General features: G+C 35.3%; 1 protein-coding gene across 3 annotated transcripts in view; it reads left to right on the forward strand.

Moving 5' to 3' along the window:
• Edil3 (EGF like repeats and discoidin domains 3) overlaps nt 1–26,562 on the forward strand; it is a 567,408-nt gene that overhangs the window by 412,336 nt on the left and 128,510 nt on the right. For all 3 annotated transcript variants that reach the window (XM_055625558.1, XM_055625559.1, XM_055625560.1), the window contains 3 exons: nt 14,082–14,237; nt 16,229–16,373; nt 21,417–21,601. In XM_055625558.1, coding sequence (XP_055481533.1) covers nt 14,082–14,237; nt 16,229–16,373; nt 21,417–21,601 — 486 coding nt within the window. The remainder of the gene's footprint in view (nt 1–14,081; nt 14,238–16,228; nt 16,374–21,416; nt 21,602–26,562) is intronic.

Genomic DNA, 26,562 nt, shown 5'->3' on the forward strand with positions numbered 1-26,562 from the left:
TGAGCAAGGATTATTTACTAGGAAAGCTCACAGAACTTTGGCAAGCAATCGTGTGTGCCAATTTATTGTAACATTTATTTGAAAGGATATGGAGGAGCGGCTAGACAAAGAGACAGTACGCACGAGAGAAACCGTGCTGAGTGACCTTGCTCTCCCTGTTCATCATCCTCCAGGAACTTGCCCAGCGCTTTCTGTAACCTGGTTGCTGTACTTAGATGTCTATGCAAGTTTTGTCATATAAACATTAATTTATGACACCATTGACCTGGGAATTGAACTGAGCCTTAAGTCTTCCTTGCTTCCTTTGGGGCTGTAAGTTAGTGCTGAAAGTTCCAAATCACGGATGACACGTTTGGTTCCCCTGGCAACCAGATCCTAACCTGAAAATTAGCCTACAATGAATAGCTTCATCAAGGCAAAAGAGGCTTTTATCGTCAAGGCTATTAGAGGGGATTGAGGAGTTCTTTGTCAGATGTTCCAGTTACTCAGGAAACAACAAAGGCTGTGGAAGATTTCTGCCTGGTGCTGTAGACATGTCTCAGTGGAAATAGGTATGCTTCCTCCCAGCACCCACACAGGACTACTCACAACTGCCTGCTAAGGACAGCTCCTGGTGAGCTGACACCCTCTTTATGAAGGTTTTGTCTGTGTCAAGGACTGAATATAAGGATATTCTCTCAGAACCCCTACCGAGAAGCGTTTGAAAATTTTATTTCAGTAACCTCTCAAGCTCTATTGAATGTTGCATGCCATCTGTATGTGTAAAGACGAAAGTATAATTGATAATTTATATTATTTAGATGTCATTTCACAGATTATTCTTTTTTCCAAATAATCATAAGATTAATATTTTAATAAAATAAAATAGCTATTTCTTGATATATATTTTTTTCAATTTGATCTCTCCTATCCTGTGGTCTGGTCTTCTCTTCCCTTATGATGAATGACACGTTTTTCATATACAGCTATATTAAATTGCCTTCTCATATATCTTAGCTTTACAAAATATTTTGTTACTTACCTTTCACATGATGTGTTATTATTTTACATAACACGTATTTTATGTAATATTTTAATATTTTTCTGAGCATTATTGAAACCTTATAAAACAAGTTTTGTTTTATAAAATGATGCAGTATCATCAAATAACAAGTTGTCATTACATTGGTATTCACACCACAAATTACCTATGTGTTAGGTTAAAAGTGGGCCTCCCAGATCCCTAAATGACAGTGCCAATGTTCAGATTGACAGCCTGGGCTAAACACAGGCTGGACTTTGAAAGGGAAAACACAAGGCTTGCTATTATGTAGATAATGCTTACACCCAGGATCCCTTAGAAACTGTCCTCAGAAAAAAACATTACTACTCTATTACCATGTACGCATAACACATATCACCATTACCGTGTACCATAAAAGGTATCACCATCATCATATACCCATAAAACGTATCACCATCACCGTGTACCCATAAAATATCACCATCACCATATGCCCACTAAACGTTTCACCGTGACCATATGCCCATAACACATTATCCTCCTGGCTCTGTTGATACTCTAAACTTCCAGATAAGTCTGGCTTACATACCTCTCTACCCAGCTCTCTGTATAATTGGCAAGGCTTTCCATGCCTTCTTGATACTCTCTCTGTTCCCAAGATGAATCCATACCAACTTTGGACTCTCCCAAATGCCTGTGGCTATCCTCTCTCTACCACCTGAATGATAGTCCTATGAAAGTTACGTATTTCTAATAAACTTTCTTTTGACCTATAGAGCACTCTAGGTCAGTGGTTTTACTGGGCAATATTCACTACACTGAGCAATATTCACTAATGGTCTAACACTAAAATAAATAAATAAATAAATAAATAAATAAATAAATAAATAAATAAATAAATGAATAAATAGATAAATAGAATAAATAGAATAAAAAATCAGAGTGCTTATGAGCCTGTGCTGGTCCTTCAGAACAGGAAAATTTGGTTCCCAGCATCTATATCTGGTGTCCTACAGCTATCTTGAACTCCAACACCAGTAAATCTGATGACTCTTCTGAGTGAAAACACACACACATACACACATGTACACACTCACACTCTAATGCACACATGTATATGCACACTCTGGAATAAATATAAATACATTTTAAAAATATAAAAGAAATGTTGAACATTAAGTATTCTGTTAATTAAGCATATGACCTGGCTTGGTATGTATTTTGAAAATATATTCATATGCATTTTGTTTTCTTTCTTCTCTTATTTATTTGTTCATTTATTACTATTTATACACTTTGTATTCCAGCTGTAGCCCCATCCCTTGGCCCCTCCCATTACACTTTCCCACCCTTCTCTGCATATTATTTTCTAAAGATAACATTATTCAATAAATTCTGTGTAATTACAAAAGAGTCCAATGTCGACATCTGTAAAAACCTGCACTTTAAAATATGAACTGCAAGTTACTGCCTTTGCATATTCTAAAAGCTCAGAAAGGAAGACGGCCGAATGATTTTTCTAAAAATGACTTCTTGGAAGTGATTCCATATAGCTTCAGTGATAAAAGTCATCCCTTGTTTATCTTTCAAGTACTAAAATGTTTAAAATAAGTGAAAGAGTGTCCACTAATTATTTGTTCTCTGTCTCCCTTCAACCATTCCTCCTATACAATATCTATTCATTTGTGACTTCCAACAAATTCAAGACCTCCACAGCCACCAGATTTAGCCGGGAACTAGATAGAGTGTCAGTGACCTCATTTCCTTCCTTCATTCTGCACTCTATGGGGTACTATCAGATATGCTACTTCTTGTCTGTCTGAAACCTCTGTTAGCCCACCTCCAAGTCTATTGTAAGCAGAAGAAACTCAAGTCAAAGGCATAGCAAATATTTTTAATAAGATCTTAGTAGGCAGTTTCATTAATTTAAAAAAGTAGATGGTTGTCAAGATGCATACATAACACAAAAATCATTGGACCAAAAAGAAAACTGTACATGAGTAATCAAAACATTAAAGGTACAAAATAAAGAAGGGATGTTAAAAGCTGAAAGAGGAAAAAAACAAGTCATATAAAAGCAGAAACATTAGACTAACACCTGACTTTTTCTGTTTTTGTTTTTCTTGTTGTTGTTGTTATTTTGTTTTTGTTTTTGTTTTTTAGATTTATTTAGTATTTTTATAGTATTCTGCCTGCATGTATGCCTACAGGCCAGAAGAGGGCACCAGGTTTCATTATAGTTGGTTATGAGCCACCATGTGGTTGCTAGAAATTGAACTCAGAACCTTTGGAAGAACAGCCAGTGCTCTTAACCTTTGAGCCATCTCTCCAGCCCAACACCTGACTTTTCAAAAAGTCTCAATGCCAAAAGGGCCTGGGCAGATGCTTTTCAAACTTTGAGAGGCAATATATGTCATCTTGATTATCATATACAGAGAAAGTAGAATTCTACCCTAAGGAGAGAGATAAACATTCTACAATAAAACCAAATTTAACCAATTTCTACCAAAACAGCTATACAGAAAGAACTAGAAGGAAATTCTCAGTCTGAAGACATTAACCACTCCCAAAAGAACACAAGGAAAAAAAAACTAAAAACTATCAATCAAAAGAGGTAGGAAAACACCAAATCCACAACTGCAAAATAACAGGAATCAAAATAAACTATTCATTGATAACTCTTAATAGTAACAGTCTAAATACCCAAATGAAAAGACACAGACTACTAGCTTGAAAACAGGATCCATCTTTCTGCTTCATCCTAGAAATCCACTTTGCCATCAAGAATAGACATTAGCTTAATGTAAAAGGAATGAAAAAGGTATTCCAAGTAGATGAATCAAAAAAGCAGAAAACTATAGGTATTTTATTATCTGAATAATAAGAGTTTGAACCAAAGCAAATCAAATGAAAAAGGAAAATAGATACTAATTAAACAAAAAATTACCAAGAGGGTATTATAATTCTAAACATTTATGCAGTAAACACAAGGGCACTAAAGTCCATAAAATAAACACCGCTACAGCTAAAAATCACATATTCACCTTCATATAGTGGTAGTCTTCACTTAAATAGCCTCTCTCACCAATAGACAAGACATTCAGACAAAGAACTATACAAGGAAATGTTAGCATTAATGTCATAAATCAAATGAAACTAACAGACATACATAAAACATTCAACCGAAACGCTAAAGAATATCCTTTATTCTATTCAACAGTTCAATGAAATTTTTTTTCAAAACTGACTGTATATTTAGGGAAAAAAAATCAAGTCTCCTCAGATATAAGAAAATAGCAGTAACTTTCTGCATCCTATCTGATCACCACAGATTAAAGTTAAGTATCAACAACAATGGAACATTTACAAACTCATGTAAACTGAACAAATGGATGAAAAACAGGTCAAGACAGAAATCAAGAACTTAATTAAATACCTTTAAGAACTGAATAAAAATGAAAACACAGCATACCCAAACCTACTGAACACAATGGAGAGTTTTAAGAGGCAAGATTCTAGCACAAAGTTCTTATATTAAAAACAAACCAAACAAAACAAAAACTTTTGCTTTCCAGAAGGTTTTCAGTTTCATGAGGACCCCTTTGTTGCTCTTAGAGCCTGTGCTATTGGTGTTCTGTCCAGGAGGTTGTCTCCTGTGCCAATGAGGTCAATGTTCTACACCACCTTTTCTTCTAAGCGGTTTAGTGTGTCTTGTTTTATGTTGAGATCTTTGATCCACTTAGACTTTAACTTTGTGCAGGGTGATAAATATGGGTCTATATGCATTTTTTTTTTTATGTAGGCATCCAGTTAGAGCTGCACCGTTTGTTGAAGATGCTGCCTTTTTTTCCAATATATGATTTTGGCTTGTCAAAAATTAAGTTTCCATAGTTGTGTGTGGGGTTATTTCTGGGTCTTTAGTTCAATTCCACTGGTCCACTAGTCTGTTTCTATGCCAGTACCATGCAGTTTTTTATAATTGTTGCTCTATAGTACTGCTTGAGATCCAGGATGGAGATACTATCAGAAGATCTTTTATTGTAAAATATTGTTTTAGCTGTTCTGGTCTTGGTTTTCCATATGGAATTGAAATTTGTTCTTTTCAATGTCTGTAAAGATTTGTGTTGGTATTTTGATGGGAACTGCATTGAATCTGTGTATTGCTTTTGGTAGGATGACCATTTTCGATGTGTTAATTCTATGGATCCATGAGCATGGGAGATCTTTCCATCTTCTGATATCTTCTTCAATTTATTTCTTCAGAGATTTGAAGTTTTTTTTTTTTTTCATATAGATACTTCACTTGCTTGGTTAGAGTTATACCAAGTTACTTTAGGTTATTTGTGGTTATTGTGAAGACTGTTTCCCTAATTTCTTTCTCAGTTTTTCTTTTGTATACAGGAGGGCTTCAGATGATTTTGAGTTATTTTTTTATCCAGCCACATTGCTGAAGGTGTTTATCAGCTGGAGGAGTTCTCTGGTGGAATTGTAGTGGTCACTCGTGCAGGCTATCATATCATCTGCAAATAGTGATACCTTGACCTCTTCCTTTCTGATTTGCATCCCTTTGATCTCCTTTAGTTGTCTTATTGCTCTAACTAGGACTTCAAGAACTATGTTGAAGTGATAAGGAGAAAGTGGGCAGCCATGCCTTGTCCCAGGGAACCTCATGAAACTGTAAAGGTTCTATAAAGCAAAGGACACCTTCTTAAAAAAAAAAAAAAACAGCCTACAGACTGGGAAAAGATCTTCACCAGCCCTACATCTTACATGGGGATAATACCCAGAATATATAACGAACTCAAGAAGTTAAAAAGCAACAAATCAAGTAATCCAATTAAAAAATGGAGTACAGACCTAAAGAGAGAATTCTCAACAGAGGAATACCAAATAGCAGAGAAGCACTTAAAGAAATGCACAAATTATGAACTTGGGGTTGAAATCAATAAAATAGAGACAAAAAACAAAGAAGCAATACTATGAATCAATTAAATAAACGGTTGATTCAGACAAATAAAAGACTGGCAAACCCTTAACCAAATTAACCAAGAAATGGAGGTAGAAGCTGTAAATTATAAAATTAGGGATGAAAAAAGGGACATTGCAAGGAAAGACTAACAAAATTAAGAATGATAACATACTTATATATCTCTTATACCATACTGGAAAAAGCTAAAAAAGAAAATAATACATTTATGTCAAGATGAAATAAGCAACTTAAACAGACCCATAGCCCCTAGTGAAATAGATGCAGTGATATGCTAATACTACAACCAATATTCATGGCTTAGCAGAAATCAAGACTGGGTTCCAAACTATACTCACTGTCATTAAACATCTCCATGATACACATCGAGAAGCAAAACAGAAACACCCTGTTCTTTCAAAAATCCCCCTAATGAAGCTATAATGATAACTGACTTAATTCACTGTCAACCCCTGTTGAGTCTTTCACATTCGGTGTAAGGAAATGGGAATTGTCCAAATCATGCTCTGCTCAGTGTTGAAGTTTGATAACACCAGCTAAAGCACTGCATAAATATGCAACTTTCTGTGAACTCCTTCCTCATGACTACAGCCCCAGGTTTATGTCACAGAGCAATCGTAAGATTATTATTTGTAACTATTTACATCCTATAATGGCTTGTCATTCATGGCAATCTTTCTGTCACAAGTGCTAAGATCAAAAGCATGACCTACACTGAAATGCCAGTCAAGTTTTGATATTTCAGATATCCATAAACATATCATGTCCTTGCTATGTACTTTCCTTGTGATGTGTTGGTATAATAAAAAAATCTTAAGTTTTTTTTTTTTTTGGTTCTTTAGAAGTATGTAATTCACTGTATGTTGATGAAAGCCAGATAAGTTTTCTGTACCGTACCGATATGCTAAGAACTCTCTATCAGTCTCCCTTTCTCTCTTCTTTCTTTGACCATTCAATTCTCTTTTTTCCCCTCTCTAATACTATCACAGTAACCTCCTGTCTCTCACACTTGTTCTTTTTTTTTTTTCAGAACTTGCCAGTAGCCCATTTTCTGAACCTTAAATATCCTTACTTATTTCCTGATAGACCTTTTAAATTATTGTGCTTTGCTAGACACGATGCTGAAAAGGCCAGCTTTGAGCTTTTCTCTGTTTACCTGTGTGTGATTACACTCATGGGCTACACATTCCTAGACTGTAACTGCAGAGTTGAATAGATGTGAACTTTCATTTTGTTTCATGTAACCATGCAAGTATATCACTTGTTTTCACCAGAAATGTACCTTTCCCTAAAGTCCTTGTTATTAACATAGAATCAAAGATTTTTGTTCTTTTTCTTGATTAATGAACTGTGTTAATCTATGTATTTCCCCTAATGTCAACCAAGTGCTCTGCTCTTTTTGAAACAAGTTGTGTTTTAGCTATCAGTGTGTAATGTTATCTATTTTTTTCTTGGACTAATCACTTTGCTATAATGTGAATGGAAAATCACTAGTATTTACTTGACATTTACACTCTAATTTTTCTCTTCAAAATTTATTTCCTCTCTTATCAGTGGACTTGGGGAGGGGCATGCATGAAGAAGGGGGAAGGAGGGTGGGATCCAGAAGGGAAGAGGGAGGGGCTTATAGGGGGATACAAAGTGAATAAAGTGTAATTAATAAAAATAAAAAAATAAAAAATTCTGTTCCATATAAAAAGACTTTAAAATTATATTTCAAGTGTAAAAACATTTTTATCTTTATACTTTTGAAATGTCCTTATTAAAATTTTATTTTTATATTAATTACAGTTTATTCACTTTGTATACCAGCTGTAGCCGTCTCCCTCATTCACTCCCAATCCCACCCTCCCTCCCTCATTTCCTCCCTGCCCCTCTCTAAATACACTGTTAAGGGAGGTCTCTTCCCCTTTCATCTGACCTTAGCTTATCAGGTCTCTTCAAAACTGACTGCAATGTCCTCCTCTGTGGCCTAGCAAGGCTGCTCCTCCTTCGAGGGTGGGGAGGTCAGAGAACCAGCCACTGAGTTCACATCAAAGATAGTCCCTGTTCCCTTTACTAGGGTACCCACTTGGATGCTGAGCTGCCATGGCCTACATCCAAGCAGGGGGTTCTAGGTTATATCTATGCACAGTCCTTGGTTGGAGAATCAGTCTCAGAAAAGACCCCTGTGCCCAGACATATTTGGTCCTTGTGGAGCTCCTGTCCTCTCCAGGTCATACTAACTTCTCCTTCTTTCATATGATTCCCTGCCCTCTGCCCAAGGTTTGGATAGACTTAACTCCTTTTACATGTATGTGTGTTGTGTTTGTGTGTGCATTGTTTGCATGTTTCAAGCTCAGGGAGGACAGAGAGGACATAAGATTCCCTGAACCTAGTTACCAATGATTGTGATCTGCCATGGTGGAGCCAGCACCCAAGCCCGGGTCCTCTGAAAAGCTGTAAGAGCTCGTAAGCACTGAACTATCTTTCCAACCCTCCTCTGAGACCATTTTAATTCCTTGATTATGCCAGACTCGTCCTTAGCTTATTTCTTTTTTCATTTAAGTGATCATTTGTAATTTTCTTGAGATGAAGCAGTGGATGTTGGCTTACTGCTTTTATAAGATATTTATCAAATTGTACCAATATAGATGTCAATGTTATTTTCTCTGTTAATTTAAATACCATTCATTTCCTATATTATATACATTATATATATATATACATACATATATATATATGTATACATACATACATACATACATACACTCATACATACATACACACTCATATTTCTGCTCCAGGTTTTTTTGTTTGTTTCTACATATACCACTGTCACATTGATTCAATCGTTTTTATTTGTAGTTTGTATATTCATGTGTGCCTGTACATGTGAATGCTTAAGGACAGCAGAGTGTCTTCCATGATTACTCTCCACATTTTTTAGAGTTTTAAATATTTTTGAGAGACAAGTTCTCTCACTGACACTTGGAGCTCACCTATTTAGCCAGAGTGAGTGTTCACCAAACCCTCGAAAGCCAATTTATGCCTCCCCAGCCTCTTCTCTCTCTACATAATCCCTAAAAGGGGATGTGGAGTGCAGAGGGTCAAACACACAGGCTTGCTTGTAATTATGTGCTCCCATTTCAGTCTAGCCCTCAATGTTCTGACTGATCCTCATAAGGGCTGATGGAAATGGGTAGAACTCATTCAAACAAACAGAGAAGAAGAAGAGATATGTCTAGATTTTATGCCCAATATCCCTCAACCATTCAACTTTTACTTTATAGGCTTCACGCAGAAAAAGTACTGAAATTTGAAAATCTCCCATTGCATTGAATATTTATCATAATACTGTTAGGATTTTCTTGTTGCTGGTGTGTGTGTGTGTTATGTATGTGTGTGTGCGTTTCTGTTGTTGTTAAATTGGCACCTCAGCTGCTTGTCCTGTGTTTGGTACTCAATACTTGTGTTTGTTTGTGTGTATATATGTATTATTGTTGTTGTTAAATTGGCACCTCAGCTGCTTGTCCTGTGTTTGGTACTCAATACTTGTGTTTGTTTGTGTGTATATATGTATTATTGTTGTTGTTAAATTGGCACCTCAGCTGCTTGTACTTGGTTTGAAACTTCACATGTGTGAGTGTGTGCCATATGTTTGCGTATGTTTCTGGGTTTGATTAATCGCAGTCACTTTTCAGCAATTTCCTGAAATTCTAGAAACAAGTCAAGAAGGAAGAGAATTTCATTCCAACTAAAGTTTCTGATCAATGCAAACTCTATTCTTGAGCAAGAGTGTGTGCTCTAAAAGGCACACTGAAACAAGAAATACATTTGTTTCTTATTCTAACTCAGGTAGTGGCTGTGTCTTTTCCCCATTGTCAAGAGTCTGACTGCACAGTCTTCAGACCTCACTATCCTGTTTAGTTGGCTAGTCTGAAAGGAGGGAAGAGAATCACTGCTTCCAGGAGAAAAGGGTCACTGCTCCAGGCTGTCACATTCTTAGACTACAGTAGTGGCCTTTGTGTAAACAAAAATTTTACTGGGTGGGGAGGCTTAAAACATTTACATAATTGACTAATAAGGTAGAGGAGATAAAAATATTTTACTTTATTTTTCTAAACACCAGTGTAAGAGAACTTGATAAAAAAAAAAAAGGCTTATACTTGGTATTTCTTGCAAGAGCATCTTTCCTGTAGGATGCAGCTTAGAAGGCCAGAAGCCCACTGTAATCTCTCTCTTCTCAAAAAATTATTAGATTTCCCCTCTGCATACCAAACTGAATCTCATGGTCATATTTACACAAACATGCATACACACACATATATACATATAAACATACATACACACAAGCATACACATATAAATACCCACAGCTGCAAACATACATATTTACATGCAAAGATACATACTATGCACACATACATACACACATATACAAATATCCATGCATATGCACATACATACATATACATACACATATACAAATACACACAAACTTATATCCCCAGTACACACTTAATAATTGTAGCCTTAATAAAACCTACTTCTTGAACTTGTTACAAAATTAGTTTTGAATGGTTATGACTATTAATGAATGAAAATATTCTTGTTAAAATTCTATAATATTAAGTGTTAAGGACTAAATACCAATGGAATTCTTTTAATGCCCCTCTGCAAACAAACAAACAAACAGAAATAAAAACAAATATCAAATATTTAAAAATTTTTTCTATATGGCTTATTTTTACATCTGAATAAAACGTAATGGTGTGTATCAAAATTATATTAAAATCATTTAAGTAGTCCAGAAAACTTCGAGCATAGGCAAAGTGAACCTTACATAGGTAGGAAGTAACACAAGAGGTATGAGTGCTCTGGTTCCTTCTGCTGCTGCCTGGCCTCAGCATGGGATCTGTGTGTGCACGGCTGCATGGATGTTCCTATTCCCATTCACTGAGGGGCACAATGTGCTCAAAATACCTCAGAGAGTACTTTGGTCCTTTATGGACACATAGTAAACCTACCATTCTGCATAAAAATATTATTTTTGTAACAAATTGTATCAATGAAAATATATACACATGGGTAACAGTACTCAGAATAATTGAGAAATTTCCAATGTGATTTGCAATAGACAGTTGATATAGGGTACAGTATGGTGCACACAGGATAAATCCAAGACCAGCCCTTCCAGGTTGCCTGTCAGAAATAAAACATAGAAAGCTGTAATGGGATGACCTAGGTCTACTTGCAGCATGTGTTTACGGTGGCAATGCCTCTAAAATCACGGCCCACTCCCACTCCAAGACCATTTTTTTCCACAGTAACTTATATTCCTAGGTTTAAGTTTGAATACCAAAATGAAAGTGAAATTCTCATGCCATTAAGTTGAACTACTAATTTTCCAAGCTCACTAATTTATCAATAAAATTATCAGCGTTCTAAGGCCAAATAAAATCCTAGAACCTGTACTACAAACATAACTTTTAGAAATTTTGTTTTCTTTAGTATTTAATAAAACCACGGCAGATATTTAATTGCAAATGCTTATTAAATAGGGAGAATTCAAGTGAGATGATATTTTACTAAGGTTCTGTATTCTTAGAATATACCTAGAGTTCGTTAAATACTTGAGAAAAATATGAACCTTTTTTTTTTTTAGCAATTTCTAATGATTGAAATAAAAATTAATTCAGATTTTATTGTATAATTCTGTTACACTTTTCTCACTTAAGCTTTGGAAAATTACTATATAGCTCATCAGCCAAATTTCTAGCTGAGATAATTTGACTGTCTACAAGAGGCATAAACAAGATAATTGAAATGAGATAAAACATAATTGAGAAAAGGATTCTCAGCAGTATGAAATGTGGTTTTAAAAAAGACTGGCTTCCAAAATGAGAGGAAACATCATTCAAAGTGCCCACTGTTTATTTTGCAGGTGTGGGGAAGGTTCAGCCTCTGAAGACTCCTCAGAGTAAAATTGAAAGAGGAAAAATGTTAGTAGACAAATTGGCTGCACAGCAATGTGTGGATTTACTCAACATAATGAAAGTGTCTGTCAGGGTTAGCCTAGTATAAAGTACTTAGTAAAAGCACCACATCTAGCCATCAGAAGAACAAATCTAAATAAATACTAAATGTAGTAAGTAAAACTTAACACTGATGGGTGTGTTCACTTTCTGAGCCTGCAACAAGAATGGATCTGAGAGGACCTTCACATCTATAATTATTGTGATGTCTGACCTCCGAATGAGAAAAACAAAGTTGGATTGTGGGTCAATCCAGCCAGCATTCTTGAAGAAATATAGTACCATTGGCAGTTTCATAACAAAAATGCTATTTAGGTGGCCAATCTGAGTTAGTGGTGGAAGTCATCAGAATCTAGATTATCTGGGAACTAGAATGTTAAACCAAATTTAAGCTCATTGTCATTTTTACACAAAAATGCATACACATACATACATACATACAAACACACAACACATATATACATATAAACATACATACACACAAACACACACACATAAATACACAGAGCTGTAAACATACACATTCACATGCAAAGATACATACTATACACACACACATACACACATGTATACACATAGATATGGGACACTCTGCTCAACACATTGAAGTAAGTACTGTCCCTTCTCAGTTAAAATTTCAGGCTTTCTTGACACAAAAGTAAGACTGAGCCTTGCAGAATTTGGCCCTAATGTCATGCTGTTCAGAGAGTAGGGAGACATTGAGACTGAGGAACACGGGATACAGTGCCTCTAGCACCTTCTTTCACAATGTCTATTATTAAAATGCTGATCTCAGAGGCTCATCAGACCATGGCAAAACCTGTGCACAAGTGACTGTAGGGCTTGGATGGCATTTCTCTGGAAAAAATGTTGCAGAATTAGTAACTAATATAAACCTAAGAGACATTGAAATTACCCTTATTTGTAGTGTTTGAGAGAATAGCACTTTACAGCAATTTATCTAAGACACTTTCTGTTAAATATACATTTGTGAATAAAATTAAGGCACTGAGCACCAATGAAACAATGTTTGGCATTTATTCTATAAATTGGGTAAAGCATGTTTCAATCATATGGTTTAAATAATTATTGTGCAATCATAGTCAAAGGAGCTTTCTACTTAAATGACATAATAATATTTTAATGTAGCTGTCTATTATATCTGCAGCAAACATTGATTTACCATGGAGAGGACATATCAATTACAAAGTTTTCAAGTGAGCTGGGTACAGTGGAGCACAATGGTTATCCCAGGACTCTGGAACTGGAGGCAGACAGATCTTTATGAGTTCCATGCCAGCCTGGTCTAAAAAGTGAATCCAGGACAGCTAAGGCTACAAAGAAACCCTGTCGGGAAAAAACAAACAAACAAACAAATGAACAAACAAAAAAAAACCAACAACAACAACAAACCAAAACAAAACAAAGAAAAAAGAGAAAGAAAGAAACTTCCATGTGATAAGTTGAAGAGAAAATGAATTGTTTGTTGAATATATGAAGTATCCCAATCCCATGACCCTTTTCACATTGCAGTAGAGATGAAAGAAAAAGAGAGCTTAGAAAGCAAAGATGCTTTTGATTGGTTCTGGCATCGTTTTTGCTTTTAGCTTTTCTTCTTCTAACACTCAACCTTTCAGGGGACTCTCTATGTTTTACTTTTAATGTAAACTCTGGAGCCTTCAGTCAGAGAGATATACTAACAGTCAATCACATTGTCATCAGAATTTCATGGTGACAACAGGATCACTTTAAAGAGAAGATTGTTCACATCATTGATTTCATGAAGGAACACCTGCATGCCATAGTCAACAAAACTTTCTGTTCTTATATTTGGGAGGAAGAGGGTATTGAACATGTAATAGTTTTTATATCCCATCGTTGGAAAATATTTTGAACTTAAAGTAAAAAGGTCACCTTTTGATATATTTGCATGAAAAATGCTATTGATGAACATTTCATATCAGTTAAATCTGTAAAGATAAGTAAAATGTGCCATTCCCAACATCCGTATTGTCCATATCAAAACCATGACAGCAATGAGAGTGATTTTTCTTAATTATCTTTGTCTCCTTAGATAAATTTGCAAAGAAAAATGAGAGTTACTGGTGTTATTACCCAAGGAGCAAAAAGGATTGGAAGCCCAGAATACATAAAATCCTACAAAATTGCCTATAGCAATGATGGAAAGACCTGGGCAATGTACAAAGTAAAAGGCACCAATGAAGACATGGTAAGAATAATTCACTTCATGGATTTTTTTTTAACTTTTTAAAACAATTATTTTTTTTAATTATTTTGACAGTTTGTTAATAGATAATTTACCTGTCACAAAGTTTGCTTGTCTTAAGCATAAAATACAAAGATTTTTAGTAAGTTCATAAAATCATGTTATATTACTGAATTATATATATTTTTTAAATAGAATGTAACAGAATGTAACTTTGAGATACAGTTTCTGTGTGTAGCCTTGGCTGTCTTGGACTCACTTTGTAGACAAGGCTGGTATTAAACTCACAGAGATCCTCCTGCCTCTGCCTCCTGCCACTCTATGGAATTTAACTAAAATTCCATAATGACCACGTGTAATCATGTGACCCCTGAACCTTCTTCTGGAGGCTTATGTTCAAATACATTTCTGCAGCTTTTTTGATTTAATTGGGTAAACGGAGCAGGGCTTTCTTAATTTAGAAATTTCTAACAGCTGCCATTTAAGGTTTTCTTAGATTTTAATTGGTGTTCCTACAAATACTTGTCAAAAGGTAGCAGTGTTGTGCATAACAATTAAGCTACTTTAGGACAATCAGCTTCCTAGTTCATTCTCCTTGCTTTTACAGACAACTTTCTCCTCAAACAAATAAATTATTTTAAAAACAAGATCATTGAGTAATAGAAAGGATGTATAGACACACATCCTTAAATTAGAACATATTTAGAGGGATATGTTGTTGCTCTTAGTTTTTAGACGATCTCACATTCCCTTCTTGTCCTTTTGTACTTAGGATGTAAACGGTGAGACTAGGAAAGTCCCATGTTGCACATGTCTTTGGCATTGAAAATGTGGTTGTTACTGAACAGAATAAAAAGTGTGGAATAAATGAGTATTGCTCCTAATATGTCCTTTTCCTAACGTGTTTAAAATTTTAAATTAGTTCATTTTGTAATAACATTTGAAAGTCTGATTAAGATGCAGAAAAGGAATGATTGTTAACAGAAAAGTTTATTCATTTGCAAGTGAACAGACTCAGATTAATTTGAAGAATTTTAAATTTTAATTTTTAAGAGTTATATTATAGGTGTATAGACAGACAGAAAGAAAAGATAGCTGATGATAGAAAGATGGAGAGATGGAGATAGATAGATAGATAGATAGATAGATAGATAGATAGATAGATAGATAGATAGATGATAATCAAACAGATCCAGAGATAAATAGATACATGATGATATATAGATACATGATAAACAGATAGATAGATGATAGATAGATGCAGAGCTACATTTACAAAGACAGACACAGAGACAGAGATAGAGACAGAAACAGAGAGAATGACTTTCTTGTTTCTGCAGTGCTGTCCTGTAAAGCAGTGATGAAGGGTGCTGGGAAGATGGCTCAGCGGATAACAGCATTTACTACTTCTGTAAAGGACCCGGGTTGTGCTCCCAGCATGCACAGTGTGGTTTACAACACGGTTGTTAAGCAGTTTCAATGGCTCTGATGTCTTTGTCTCACCTTGGTGGGTACCAGGCACATACATATAGGCAAACCACATGTATGGATAAAATAAATTATTATAAAATTTTAAATAAGACAGGTAAGTATGATTATGTCACAGTACACAGCATTTCACAATTTTAATTCAGACTTAATAAGTTTTTATTGTTGTTGACTGCTGATGGCAAGATGGTTCCTAAATTCTCAATAATATTTTATCATAATCTTTTAAAAATTGTGTTTAGTGAGGCATAAAGTACATAGACAAAAGTGATTGAAGAACCTCTTGCCAATACATATGTGTATACACACACAGACATATACATATACAAATATATGTAAACACATATGGGCAATAGGGTTTCATTCTGTGGCCTAAGCTGACTTTGAACTCATAGTGATCCTCCTTTCTCATGGTTATCCTTCCATCTCAGCCTCCTTAATGCTATTGTTCAAACATGGGATGGCATGTTCAGCTTCTAAAATATTGTACATGTCTTTACACACAGGTGTTCCGTGGAAATGTTGATAACAACACGCCCTATGCTAATTCTTTCACACCCCCAATCAAAGCTCAGTATGTGAGACTCTATCCCCAAATTTGTCGAAGGCACTGTACTTTAAGAATGGAACTTCTGGGCTGTGAGCTCTCAGGTAAGTTTACTGTTTTCTGTTATGGAACTGCCTTTAAAAGATATAGAAAATATCTCTGTATGTGCTTGGCTACCAATCTCTCAGTTTCAGCACTCACAGAAGGTTGTTTCCTCTAGAAAATATGTAACAAATGCTGTTTATGTGTCAAATAAGTTGTAAAGCACCCTACAGTAATAGCATAGAGTCAAGTACATTTCTGTGTAATTCAATAAAATACAAGGAATTCTCATGAGAAGATGCTGTCAAAAGATGTAGCCCATTGGTTTTGGTTGTAAATATGATTTATGTTTTGTAATGAGAGTTCAATTTAAAAATACAATCTGCTTGACCTCATAAATTGTGCAAATTTAGGCTGTAAGGTTCAAAGCAAGCAAGTTTTATCTTTAAGCTTGGTGCATTCTTTTTAGATTTTATGAAACATGTAAATTTATCATCCCATCCTAGGGACCAGTACTTCAACATCAAAAGTACTACTATAAATTCATTTTTGAGCATCCTCAGCTAGCAACCTGCTTATTACATAAGTCATGGTTATCTAGCTCTAGGGTAATCCATCAAAGAACATAGATTTCATTCTCCTATGTGATCACCAGAACAAAATACAAACACAAAAACTGTATGTCTGAATTCCATTTTATTTTTGTAACTGCAAAAATCACTCATGCATATTGTGTACTCAGTTATGCCTAAGAGACCAGTTACTGTATTTCATCAATTAAAAACTTAAACTATCTTTGCCATGGTGGCAACAGATTTCTTTTGTTCAAATAACTGTGAATAAATTAGGAAGTTTACTTGTGTCACATTTTAGCATAACTCCCCACAAACAGGGAAAACATCTTCCAAATTTAAAAGAAAAATGTTGGCTTAAAAAATTAAGTTATTCTTCGAAACTTTATAGGCATGTTTAATTCATGCTCTTTACTGTCTCCCCCATCCTCCCTTAATTCCTCTGCTCCCATGAACCCACGCTTCTCCCTACCTGTCCCTGACTAGAATCCTTTCCCAGAAAGGAGGAAAGTTTGAGGATTTTCTTCAAGGGCTAAATTTCACATTTCATATCTGCTTACCTCCTTATATTTATCTGTGTTACAAAAAAGGAAGAAATTTTAAGCAAATAAAATATGATATTCAAAATATCATTCTTTGTGAGCATTGAAGGAAATTAGAGTAAATTTGCCAATCAACTTCATGGGATCACATGCGCATAAGCTACACTGGTATTGTTTGTGAAGAAATGTTCTCACTGTTATTCGTTTATCATGAGAGAGAGATTGGCTTTAATTATTTGGATCGGATTCTTGACTGTCAGTCAATGTGAGCAGAGTTGTTACTGCGGAGTGTTGGCACTGCATGTCACTTTACACCAGAGGCCAGTGTCCTCTCTGAGCCATTCATCATAAAGCAATCACAAGGAAGCCACAGCACGATGAGGTCTGCAGTAAGCCCTGCGGGGTTTTAGTTGCTTAACATCACCTTCCCCAATTCTTCAGTCCTTTGATTCATGAGGATCAGGTCCTCATACATGACACAGTTACACCCTCAAGGTATAAATATATTTTGCTTTCAAGTTTGACAAGAGGTTATACCTCACACTTTACAGACTTTATTTTCTCAAAAGGAAACCGTGCTCCATCTCCCAACCCCACAAATTGATTTTAAACTTGGGCACAGAGAATAATCTCTCTGCTGACTGCTTTGCAAGACTGGAATATTTCACCATAGAAGTAATCAATGCTTATATGAATACTTTATATAATTAAGTCCTATTCACACATGTAAATAAGGTAATTAATATGTGTTTACAAAATCACATGAATGAGACAGGAATTTTATGAAATATTAAGTTCACTGTTAAACAATTTAGCTGTGATTCTTGGGAATAAACATTGACATTATATTTTATAATATTCTAAGATATTTCCTTTGGTGTGTGTGTAGTTCTGTAGAGCCCAAGGCTTCCTTATTGTTCTCAACAGTCTTAGATCTTTAACCTTGCCTAGAAAAAGCTAATCTCTTCCCAAGCACTTGAAAGAGTATCATTTAAATTGTCTGAAAGATAACTTGGCACTTTTAAAAGGAAATAGATCAAGAAAATAATTAGTAGAATAAAAGTCATTCAACTGTTCTTCTAAATAATAGTTAGCATTTTTTTTTCCCTCACCTAGGTACTGGACATCAGAATGGCTATGAAGTTAACTTTATGATTAAAAAGAAATTGTCAAAGGCATTTCTTTTCTTTACAATTTTCAGGTATTTTACAACAAAGGAAATAAAAAGTCACTCTTTTTCTAATGTAGATCTTCTACAAGCTAAACAACATTTTGTAAGGGTTGGTCTACAGCAGGGACTGGGGGTGGCATGCAAGTGGAAGAATGCGGAAGTTTTCATGCAGACAGTACATTTAGTGTAGAATTGTCTGAAGACAAATATCATGCCATTATGGCTATTAGAACTTTCTAGTATTGGGGATCTCTGTTAGGACAGTGTATTTTCTCTCTCAGAATTTGTATTTTGGTTGTTGAACGTCTTCACCACTAGGTTTAGGATGTAGACCATTCAATAAGATTCTGGCTAAAAAGAAAATAGCCTTCAATAATACTACTTGTCATGCATTGGTAATAAAGATAGAGGCAAGACTGTATTGAGCAGCTGCAGGAAGAAAACCTGATTCACACTGAGAAGGGCAGATAACAACCAGATAAAGTCAAGTACTCTTAGTGGAGAGTTCTTTGCATTCTCTCTCTCCTTTTTTTAATTTTAATTTTTTCTTATCAGTTACATTTTATTAACTCTGTATCCCAGCTGTATCCCCCTCCCTCATTCCCTCCCAATCCCACCCTCCCTCATCTCCACCGTGCCCCTTTCCAAGTCCACTGATAGGGGGGACCTCCTCCTCATTCATCTGATCCTGTTTTATCAGGTATCTTCAGGACTGGCTGCAAAGCCCTCCTCTGTGGCCTAACAGGACTGCTCCTCCCTTGGGGGGTGGGGAGCTCAAAGAGCCAGCCATTGAGTTCCTGTTAGAAATAGTCCTTGTTCTCCTCACTATGGGAAACCAATTGGTTACTGAGCTACCACAGGCTACATCTGAACAGAGGTTCTAGGTTATATCCATACATGGTACTTGGTGAGTGTCAGTCTCAGAAAAGACCCTGTGCCCAGATATATTTGGTCCTTGTGGAGCTCCTATCCTTTCCCCATCATACTAACTCCCCTTCTTTCATATGATTCCCTGCACTCTGCCGAAGGTTTGGTCATGAGTCTTTGTATCTGCTTTGAAAACACTGCTAGTAAGAGTCTTTCAGATGCCTTCTGCGGTAGACTCCTGTCATACGTTCAATGCACATCCCATCTGTATTTCTAAATGAGGATTGATCATCCTTATGTAAAAATACCACAATTTCTATATCCATTCCTCCATTGATGGACATCTGGGTTGTTTCCAGGTTCTGGCTATTACAAATAAAGTTGCTATAAACATGGTTGGGCAAGTATCCCTTTTGTGTACTTGAGCAAACTTTGGGTATATGCCTAGCATTCTCTCTTAAAGACTACATGTGAAATAAGCTACATTGAGCAGCGCACCCAGTTGTAGCATGCAACTTGGTATTCACTGATATATTGACCCTTGGAGACTTAACACTGGTTTCTATGGGAAGGAGTTTTATGTAAATACTAAAAATAGCTAACTTTTATTGAATGTTGATTGTGACACGAATGTTTCTAAATACTTGGTATTTTATCAATTAATTTTCCAGGAAATATGTTCAAGGTAACTTCTATTGTTATCTTCCTTTTGGAGATTTGGACACTGAAACATAAATTGAAGATATATTAAAGTTGTAAAACCATAATGAAGGGAAGACCAGTAGGGTATAGAAAGATAGTATTGAACTAGAGAAGTTAATTGTCTTTTCTTTGCCATTTAACAGTCCAGTTCACCTTGCAGGTTCCTTGACCAACATATAACAGTTTTATATAAGGAAGACTAGGTCACTTGACAATAAAATGTTAGACTCATGTATCCTATGGAAACCTGGTTTAGTTCTTGCCCTTCCACACATGGACAGTATGTTTTCAGTACTACACAATCCCACACTTTGTAACCCACCAAAACTGGAAACACGTGGTAAACTTGAAAATCTTCTGAAAATTTAGTATTAACATAAGAGTTTATGAAAATAGTAGAAATGGTATATATACATGCATAAGTATGTATGTATTATTATATGTTATTATATATTATATATACAGAAATATGTATATACATTCTTATTACTTATTCACTTTTCTATGTGCCACAGTTGTACAATGCCTGGCACATGGTGTATACTGAGTAAATATTATCTTCCTCCCTTCTGGGAGAAACCATTTTTATGCCAGAATAATCACTGATATAAATTAACGTTGAGTACTGCAGCACATACTTTTTCTTCCAGCACTCAAAGTCTGAATGAGGATTGCTGCAGCAAAGGTCAACCTGGCTACAGGATGAGACTGTGTCTCAAATCTGAGAGAAGTATATAGACAACACTATGCTGTCCATTTTAGAATACGAGTCTGGAGCAATTTATGAAAATGACTCTGTATCAGGGGAATTTCCATTGGCTATATTATGAAAACAAATAAAAGAAAACAAAATATGCTTTATGAGAAAATGGCCCATTCTCCAAGACACAATAAAATTGTTGAAAACTAGGGAACAGCCACAAGGCTTCCAGTAATGAGACAGGAGAGAGCGTTTCAGCAATGTTTTCATTTTGCAAAATCATCTATCACTGAAAAGTAGTCTGAATTGTCTGTCTTGTTTTCAATTTTTCCAAAATATATTCAGATAAAATAACTTGAATTGGTTATCTTGTTTTTCTATTTTATTCCAGATTTATTTCTGATTATAGCTCCCTTTTTGAATTTAGATGTTCTCTCTTTGGGGGAATGAATTGCATTATGTTCAGCCTTCTCTTACCAATCTGAAATGAAGAAGAAAAAGTTCCAGGATGATAAATTGTTTTTTTCATGGAGTTCTTCTGATTCTACCAGGCTGTTCAGAACCTTTGGGGATGAAATCAGGCCATATACAAGACTATCAGATCACTGCCTCCAGCGTCTTCAGGACACTCAACATGGACATGTTCACCTGGGAACCACGGAAAGCCCGACTCGACAAGCAAGGCAAAGTAAATGCCTGGACCTCTGGCCACAACGACCAGTCACAGTGGTTACAGGTAACAGCCTGAGAATGTCTCACCACCCACCACTCTTGAGCTATAAAAGATTTCATAGTGGCTAGCTGAGTGCCAGAATTATTATTTTGCACCGTTTTAAATATACCTTTCCTATTTGACTTTTCCAAACTGAGACAACAGAATTTTTTTATGAAATCATATCTCTGGCTTGTAGCTTCTCAGCACTGATTTATATAGATGCAAACTATGAGCAATCTGGCTGGGTAAATCTACCTTCTATGTTTGATGATTTGTATTATATTTAATTTGAAAGTTAACATCAGGATTCAAAGACACTGAAATCATGCTACTGACCTGCAGGGACCCTCATAGTATCATGTCATCACAGAGTATCTCTTTACCTCTGGTTGCCAAGCACTGAGATAATTTGATTATGTGTTTGCCAATTAACTTAAAAAATGTGGATTCTGCAGAGTCTGTTTATTACCTGTAATTAAAGTAAGTTTGCATCTAATTCCTTTTAAAACAGTCCTCTTGAAATACCTTTATTTGTGGAATACACAGTTTCGTTAATGTCTCTTGTGGCAACAAAAATAAGATGACTGAATTTCACAATGAGGTTAGTTTCTTTGATGCACATGTTCTTCACTTTGAGGTTATGCTTTGTCAAGGAGTATAAAAACCTGCGATAAACCATGATGTCTTTAAAACACAAAAACGCTTCAAACAACAAGTAACATTTGCAATTATTAAGTTCGCCTGAAATTTCCAATTCTTCTTTTCAGTTTTGTCACTGGGTTTTATATTATTCTATTATATTCCCACAATTAAAAACAGTCAATATTTTTAGTTGCCTTAAATTTTGCTTCACCCATTATTTAGCTTACAGACATCATAGGTAATTATATATGAGTCTTTCTCTCTTTAAATCAGGGGTGCCTTTGCTGTGCATTACTCCACATGCAACCTTATCTAGCCTGTAGCGCTGTTCACAACATTAAATCATTTACGTAACAAATTATTATGTGTGAGGCTCCACTGACACAGCTCATGCACTCAAGCACCAGCATACTGCAGCCCTGAAGACATCACTTGTTTCTTACAATACATCTTTAAACCAACCACTGACAGCAGGGACTTCTTCCGTGTTGTTGCTAAGTGTTCTTCCCTATCGCCAGCCCTCATCGACTGGTAATTCTATCACAAACATGTCTCTTAGAAACTCTACAAGCTCAGATCAAGTGATTTACCAAATACTGGTGATTTTAGCTACTAAAATGGAGACCAGAGAATCTTTAAATTTTTACCATTCTTAAAATCCGGCTCTTATTTTCTTAAATGAAGAGCCTTTCTGATTTCTTGGGTCCCCGTAAAGCTCATTAACCATCTCCCCGGTGTCTATATTTATGCTTTTTAAAAAATCTGCTTTTCTAATCAGAATATGTGAGTGTGTGAGTGGGAGGCAAGTTTATGTGTGTATGTTAAAATGCAAACACAGTTTTGTTTCACTTTGGCTGAAATTTTTCCACTTTCTCTGCTTGAGAATAAAATACAGATTCCTAATACAGCTTAAAATTTTTCCCTGATTTGTCCTCATTCATCTTTTACCATACTCATTTTCATTTCTTCAAATTCCTCAAAATTAACACCATCTGTCTTTCTCTGTTCTGTTAAAAACTGACTTTTCCTAAATAAAAGGAAAACACAAAATGATCAGCATTCTTAACACTATATCTTTCAGTACAACTTTGGATATTGCTTTCTGTGGAAAGGCTTGGCTGTTAACTATGCCTAACTCTATGTGATCTAGGATCTCTCCTATGTATGTTAGTCTCACATTATCATACATGAATAACTTAGAAGACCCTAATGAAGGCCTGAAACCACAGGTCATATTGAACAGTATATGGGTTTCTTGCAATATGCTTTTGCAGGATTGTCAGTTAGTGACAGAAGTAAATCTGATCCATCTATGTTTCTGTACTTTGGTGCCCTCTTTTTTCTCATCCCTCTTATATTTGGGTACAATGTAGAAGTAAAAAAAAAAACTTACTTGAACAAAATTGTTTCAATAGAGTGACCGATAATATAATCAACGTAGCTAGTGAGTAATGGGCAGGGAGCACGCACAGTTCAGATCCACTGAACAAGGGGGGAGGTGATTTATGTGTCGGACAGAACAGAATCTGACAAAATCCCGTGACAGCACTCAGAGAGGAGTGCTGCTTAAGAGTGAAAGGCTCGTTTCTGGAATTTCTACTTAATACTTTAAAATTGGGTTGGTTTCGTCTAACTACAACATGACGAAGGAAAAGCATAGGCGATAAGGCTGCTGCTTTACCACGTGTTCAACAATATCTTCGCTGTAGTAATATCAAGCAAATGTGAAATTGTAAAACCATGCTAGATTGTTAGCTTCAGAATGTGTGGTGTACTGGAATGCTCAGCATGTACTCCAGTTCCTAACCAAACAAAACAATTGGTAATAACACGTAGGAGATACTTCCCAATGACTTGTTTCATGGAGATAATTATTTCAAGAGAAATTCAAGCGCATTTTGGTCTATACAGTGTATATTTGATCCTCTGTATAAAAACACAGTTGTTATTATTCTCAAATATTTTCTTATACTATGTATCAAATTAACTCAGACATATCAGGCAAGCATTTTTCCACTGAGTAACTGTATCTATATACAGATATATACATAATTTTTATTAAAGATCAAGCTTTTAATGCACAATAATAACAATAATAATATATGCCCTTTTAAATTCATTGTGTGAATAAATGATAGAAAAGATACATTGATATCTTTAGTATTAACAATGATAAAGATGAACTACTTTTGATATTTTGCTATAAAATATTTAAAAATTTTAAGTATCCAAGTCACCTCTAAGATATTCTGATCATAAGTAAGGCTATTTAGGATTCATAATAGCTTCTAAAGTACTAAAAAATGTTATAAACAGAAATAGCACCTTAAGCAGATGGGTATATTCTAGAAATACACAAAGAAATGGCTAAAGCAAATTTCTTTAGAAAGATAAAAATGAAACAAATATATTTACATGAATAGATATGCGATTTTCAGAGCAAACCTCCATCCATCACTAGTTTAAAATGTCTTCTTAAAGGTTCTTGTGCACCAGCATCGATTTATCCTCTGGATGACTTATTTTCTGTCAATTCTGAGACCAGTTCTTCAGGTGGATATCTAACTTGTGTTCTGTCAAAACATATCAAGTCTCTCCAAGGAAAAATAACCTGACAATTTTTATTGTTTAGTTATTTTTCTGGCATTGTGCAAGGAAAAAATACCAGAATGGAAGTACTTGTCCATGTTTTCTGCTGAAGAAAATTCACTACACACTGTTAGCATTGGTTCTGGTGTTTAATTGGAATTATGTATAATGTATATGATGATTTTTTGAGCTGTTGACATATAGACTACTTTTTATCCTTAAGTGAGGATTCTGAAATCATTTATTTAATTGCATTTTTAAATATATCAATCATGAGTAACAGCTGTTCATAAGGGAAGCCATTCTGTCATCCTTCCTTCATCACTAATCTTCTCTAAATTATTTTTAACAAGTTACTTTTACATATCAGCAATATATGGAAGTTTTATTCAAGCCTTAATGTTTTGTTGTACCTTAATCAAGTACTACTTGTTAATGAAATTTATGATAAGTTAATCTTATCAAATACTCTTCCATTTAATTGTTATATATTAAAAGAAAATTTATTGTATTCCTTTAGGAATTCCTATGCTTTAACTATAACTTCAACATGTAATGCTTTTCAGTACTCTAATGTTCTCGCCTGTGTCTTCTATAATATGAAGTGTCATACAGATACTGCTATGTTATTGTTTCCTGTGTAAGAATCATGACTTATTAGCTTCCTTGAATTACTTTTAATCATTGAATCCTTAAGAAGGTTTTACCTGAACATGGCAAAGTTTATAGGTTCACAGACGTTAAAGGAGGCATTTTTCAGATTTCCTAAGAAAAGCGTTCTATGATGCTTCAGTACAGGATGTCCTAAACGTGATAAAATGATCACCTATCAAGGTGGTTTCCAGGCAAGGCTGTGGTAGCAGAAACAAATGGATCTCTGATTTCAAGGCCAACCTGGCCTACAGAGCAAGAACCAGGACAATCAGGACTACATAGAGAAACCATTAAACCATTACAAAAGGTTTAAGAATACTGACAATGTTAAAAGATAGTTTCAACTACTTTCTAAAACTCTCACTGCTACAGTAAATGTCCTACAGTAATAATACCTAATTTATGGATAAGCCTCACACATAGCTGGATTACATCAAATCTTTATCCCCCAAAAGAAAAACAAACAACAACAACAAAAACAAAACAAAACAAAAACGTATCCATTGGGACTGGGCTCTACAAATCCACGTTTGATTAGTTGTGATTTTTTGTAATGATCTTTATCTGTTGCAGAGAAATTTCCTCAATGAATGATGAGGACTGCATTTATGTTTGTGTGTTAGGAAACATTTAAGATGTAGTTAGACTATGCTATCAAAGTGCTTAATAAAGTGGTGCTTATAACTTCTCCAAATCCATGACCTTCTTAGCCCTGGAGAGTTGTATAGGTTTCCAGAAACTGGCATAATTTCATTCAAATCCAATTATCGAGCTTTTGGTTACTACCAAGGTATGTGTGCCATTACTGCACCGCTGCAATTATCATGCCAAGCTGGTCACTATCGTGGCTTATAGGCATGGTAGCTGGTTAGGACTCTTGGTTATTTCTCTCCGTTGAAAGCTTCAGTGACCCTCTGATACCATGAAAGTTACCCCACAGGAAGGATGCATTCAGGTTACTGGAACTGCATGGAGTTTTAAACAATAGTAATTTAAATTACATTATGAAGGATTGTCTTGACATCTCTGACCAAAAACTTATAAAACAGCTTCTTGCCTGTTGTTCGCTTGATTAAATGATATTTGCGATTTGGAAG

This window comes from Psammomys obesus, unplaced genomic scaffold (assembly GCF_907164565.1).
Source record: "Psammomys obesus unplaced genomic scaffold, mPsaObe1.curated_primary_1811, whole genome shotgun sequence".
NCBI classification, from domain to species: domain Eukaryota; kingdom Metazoa; phylum Chordata; class Mammalia; order Rodentia; family Muridae; genus Psammomys; species Psammomys obesus.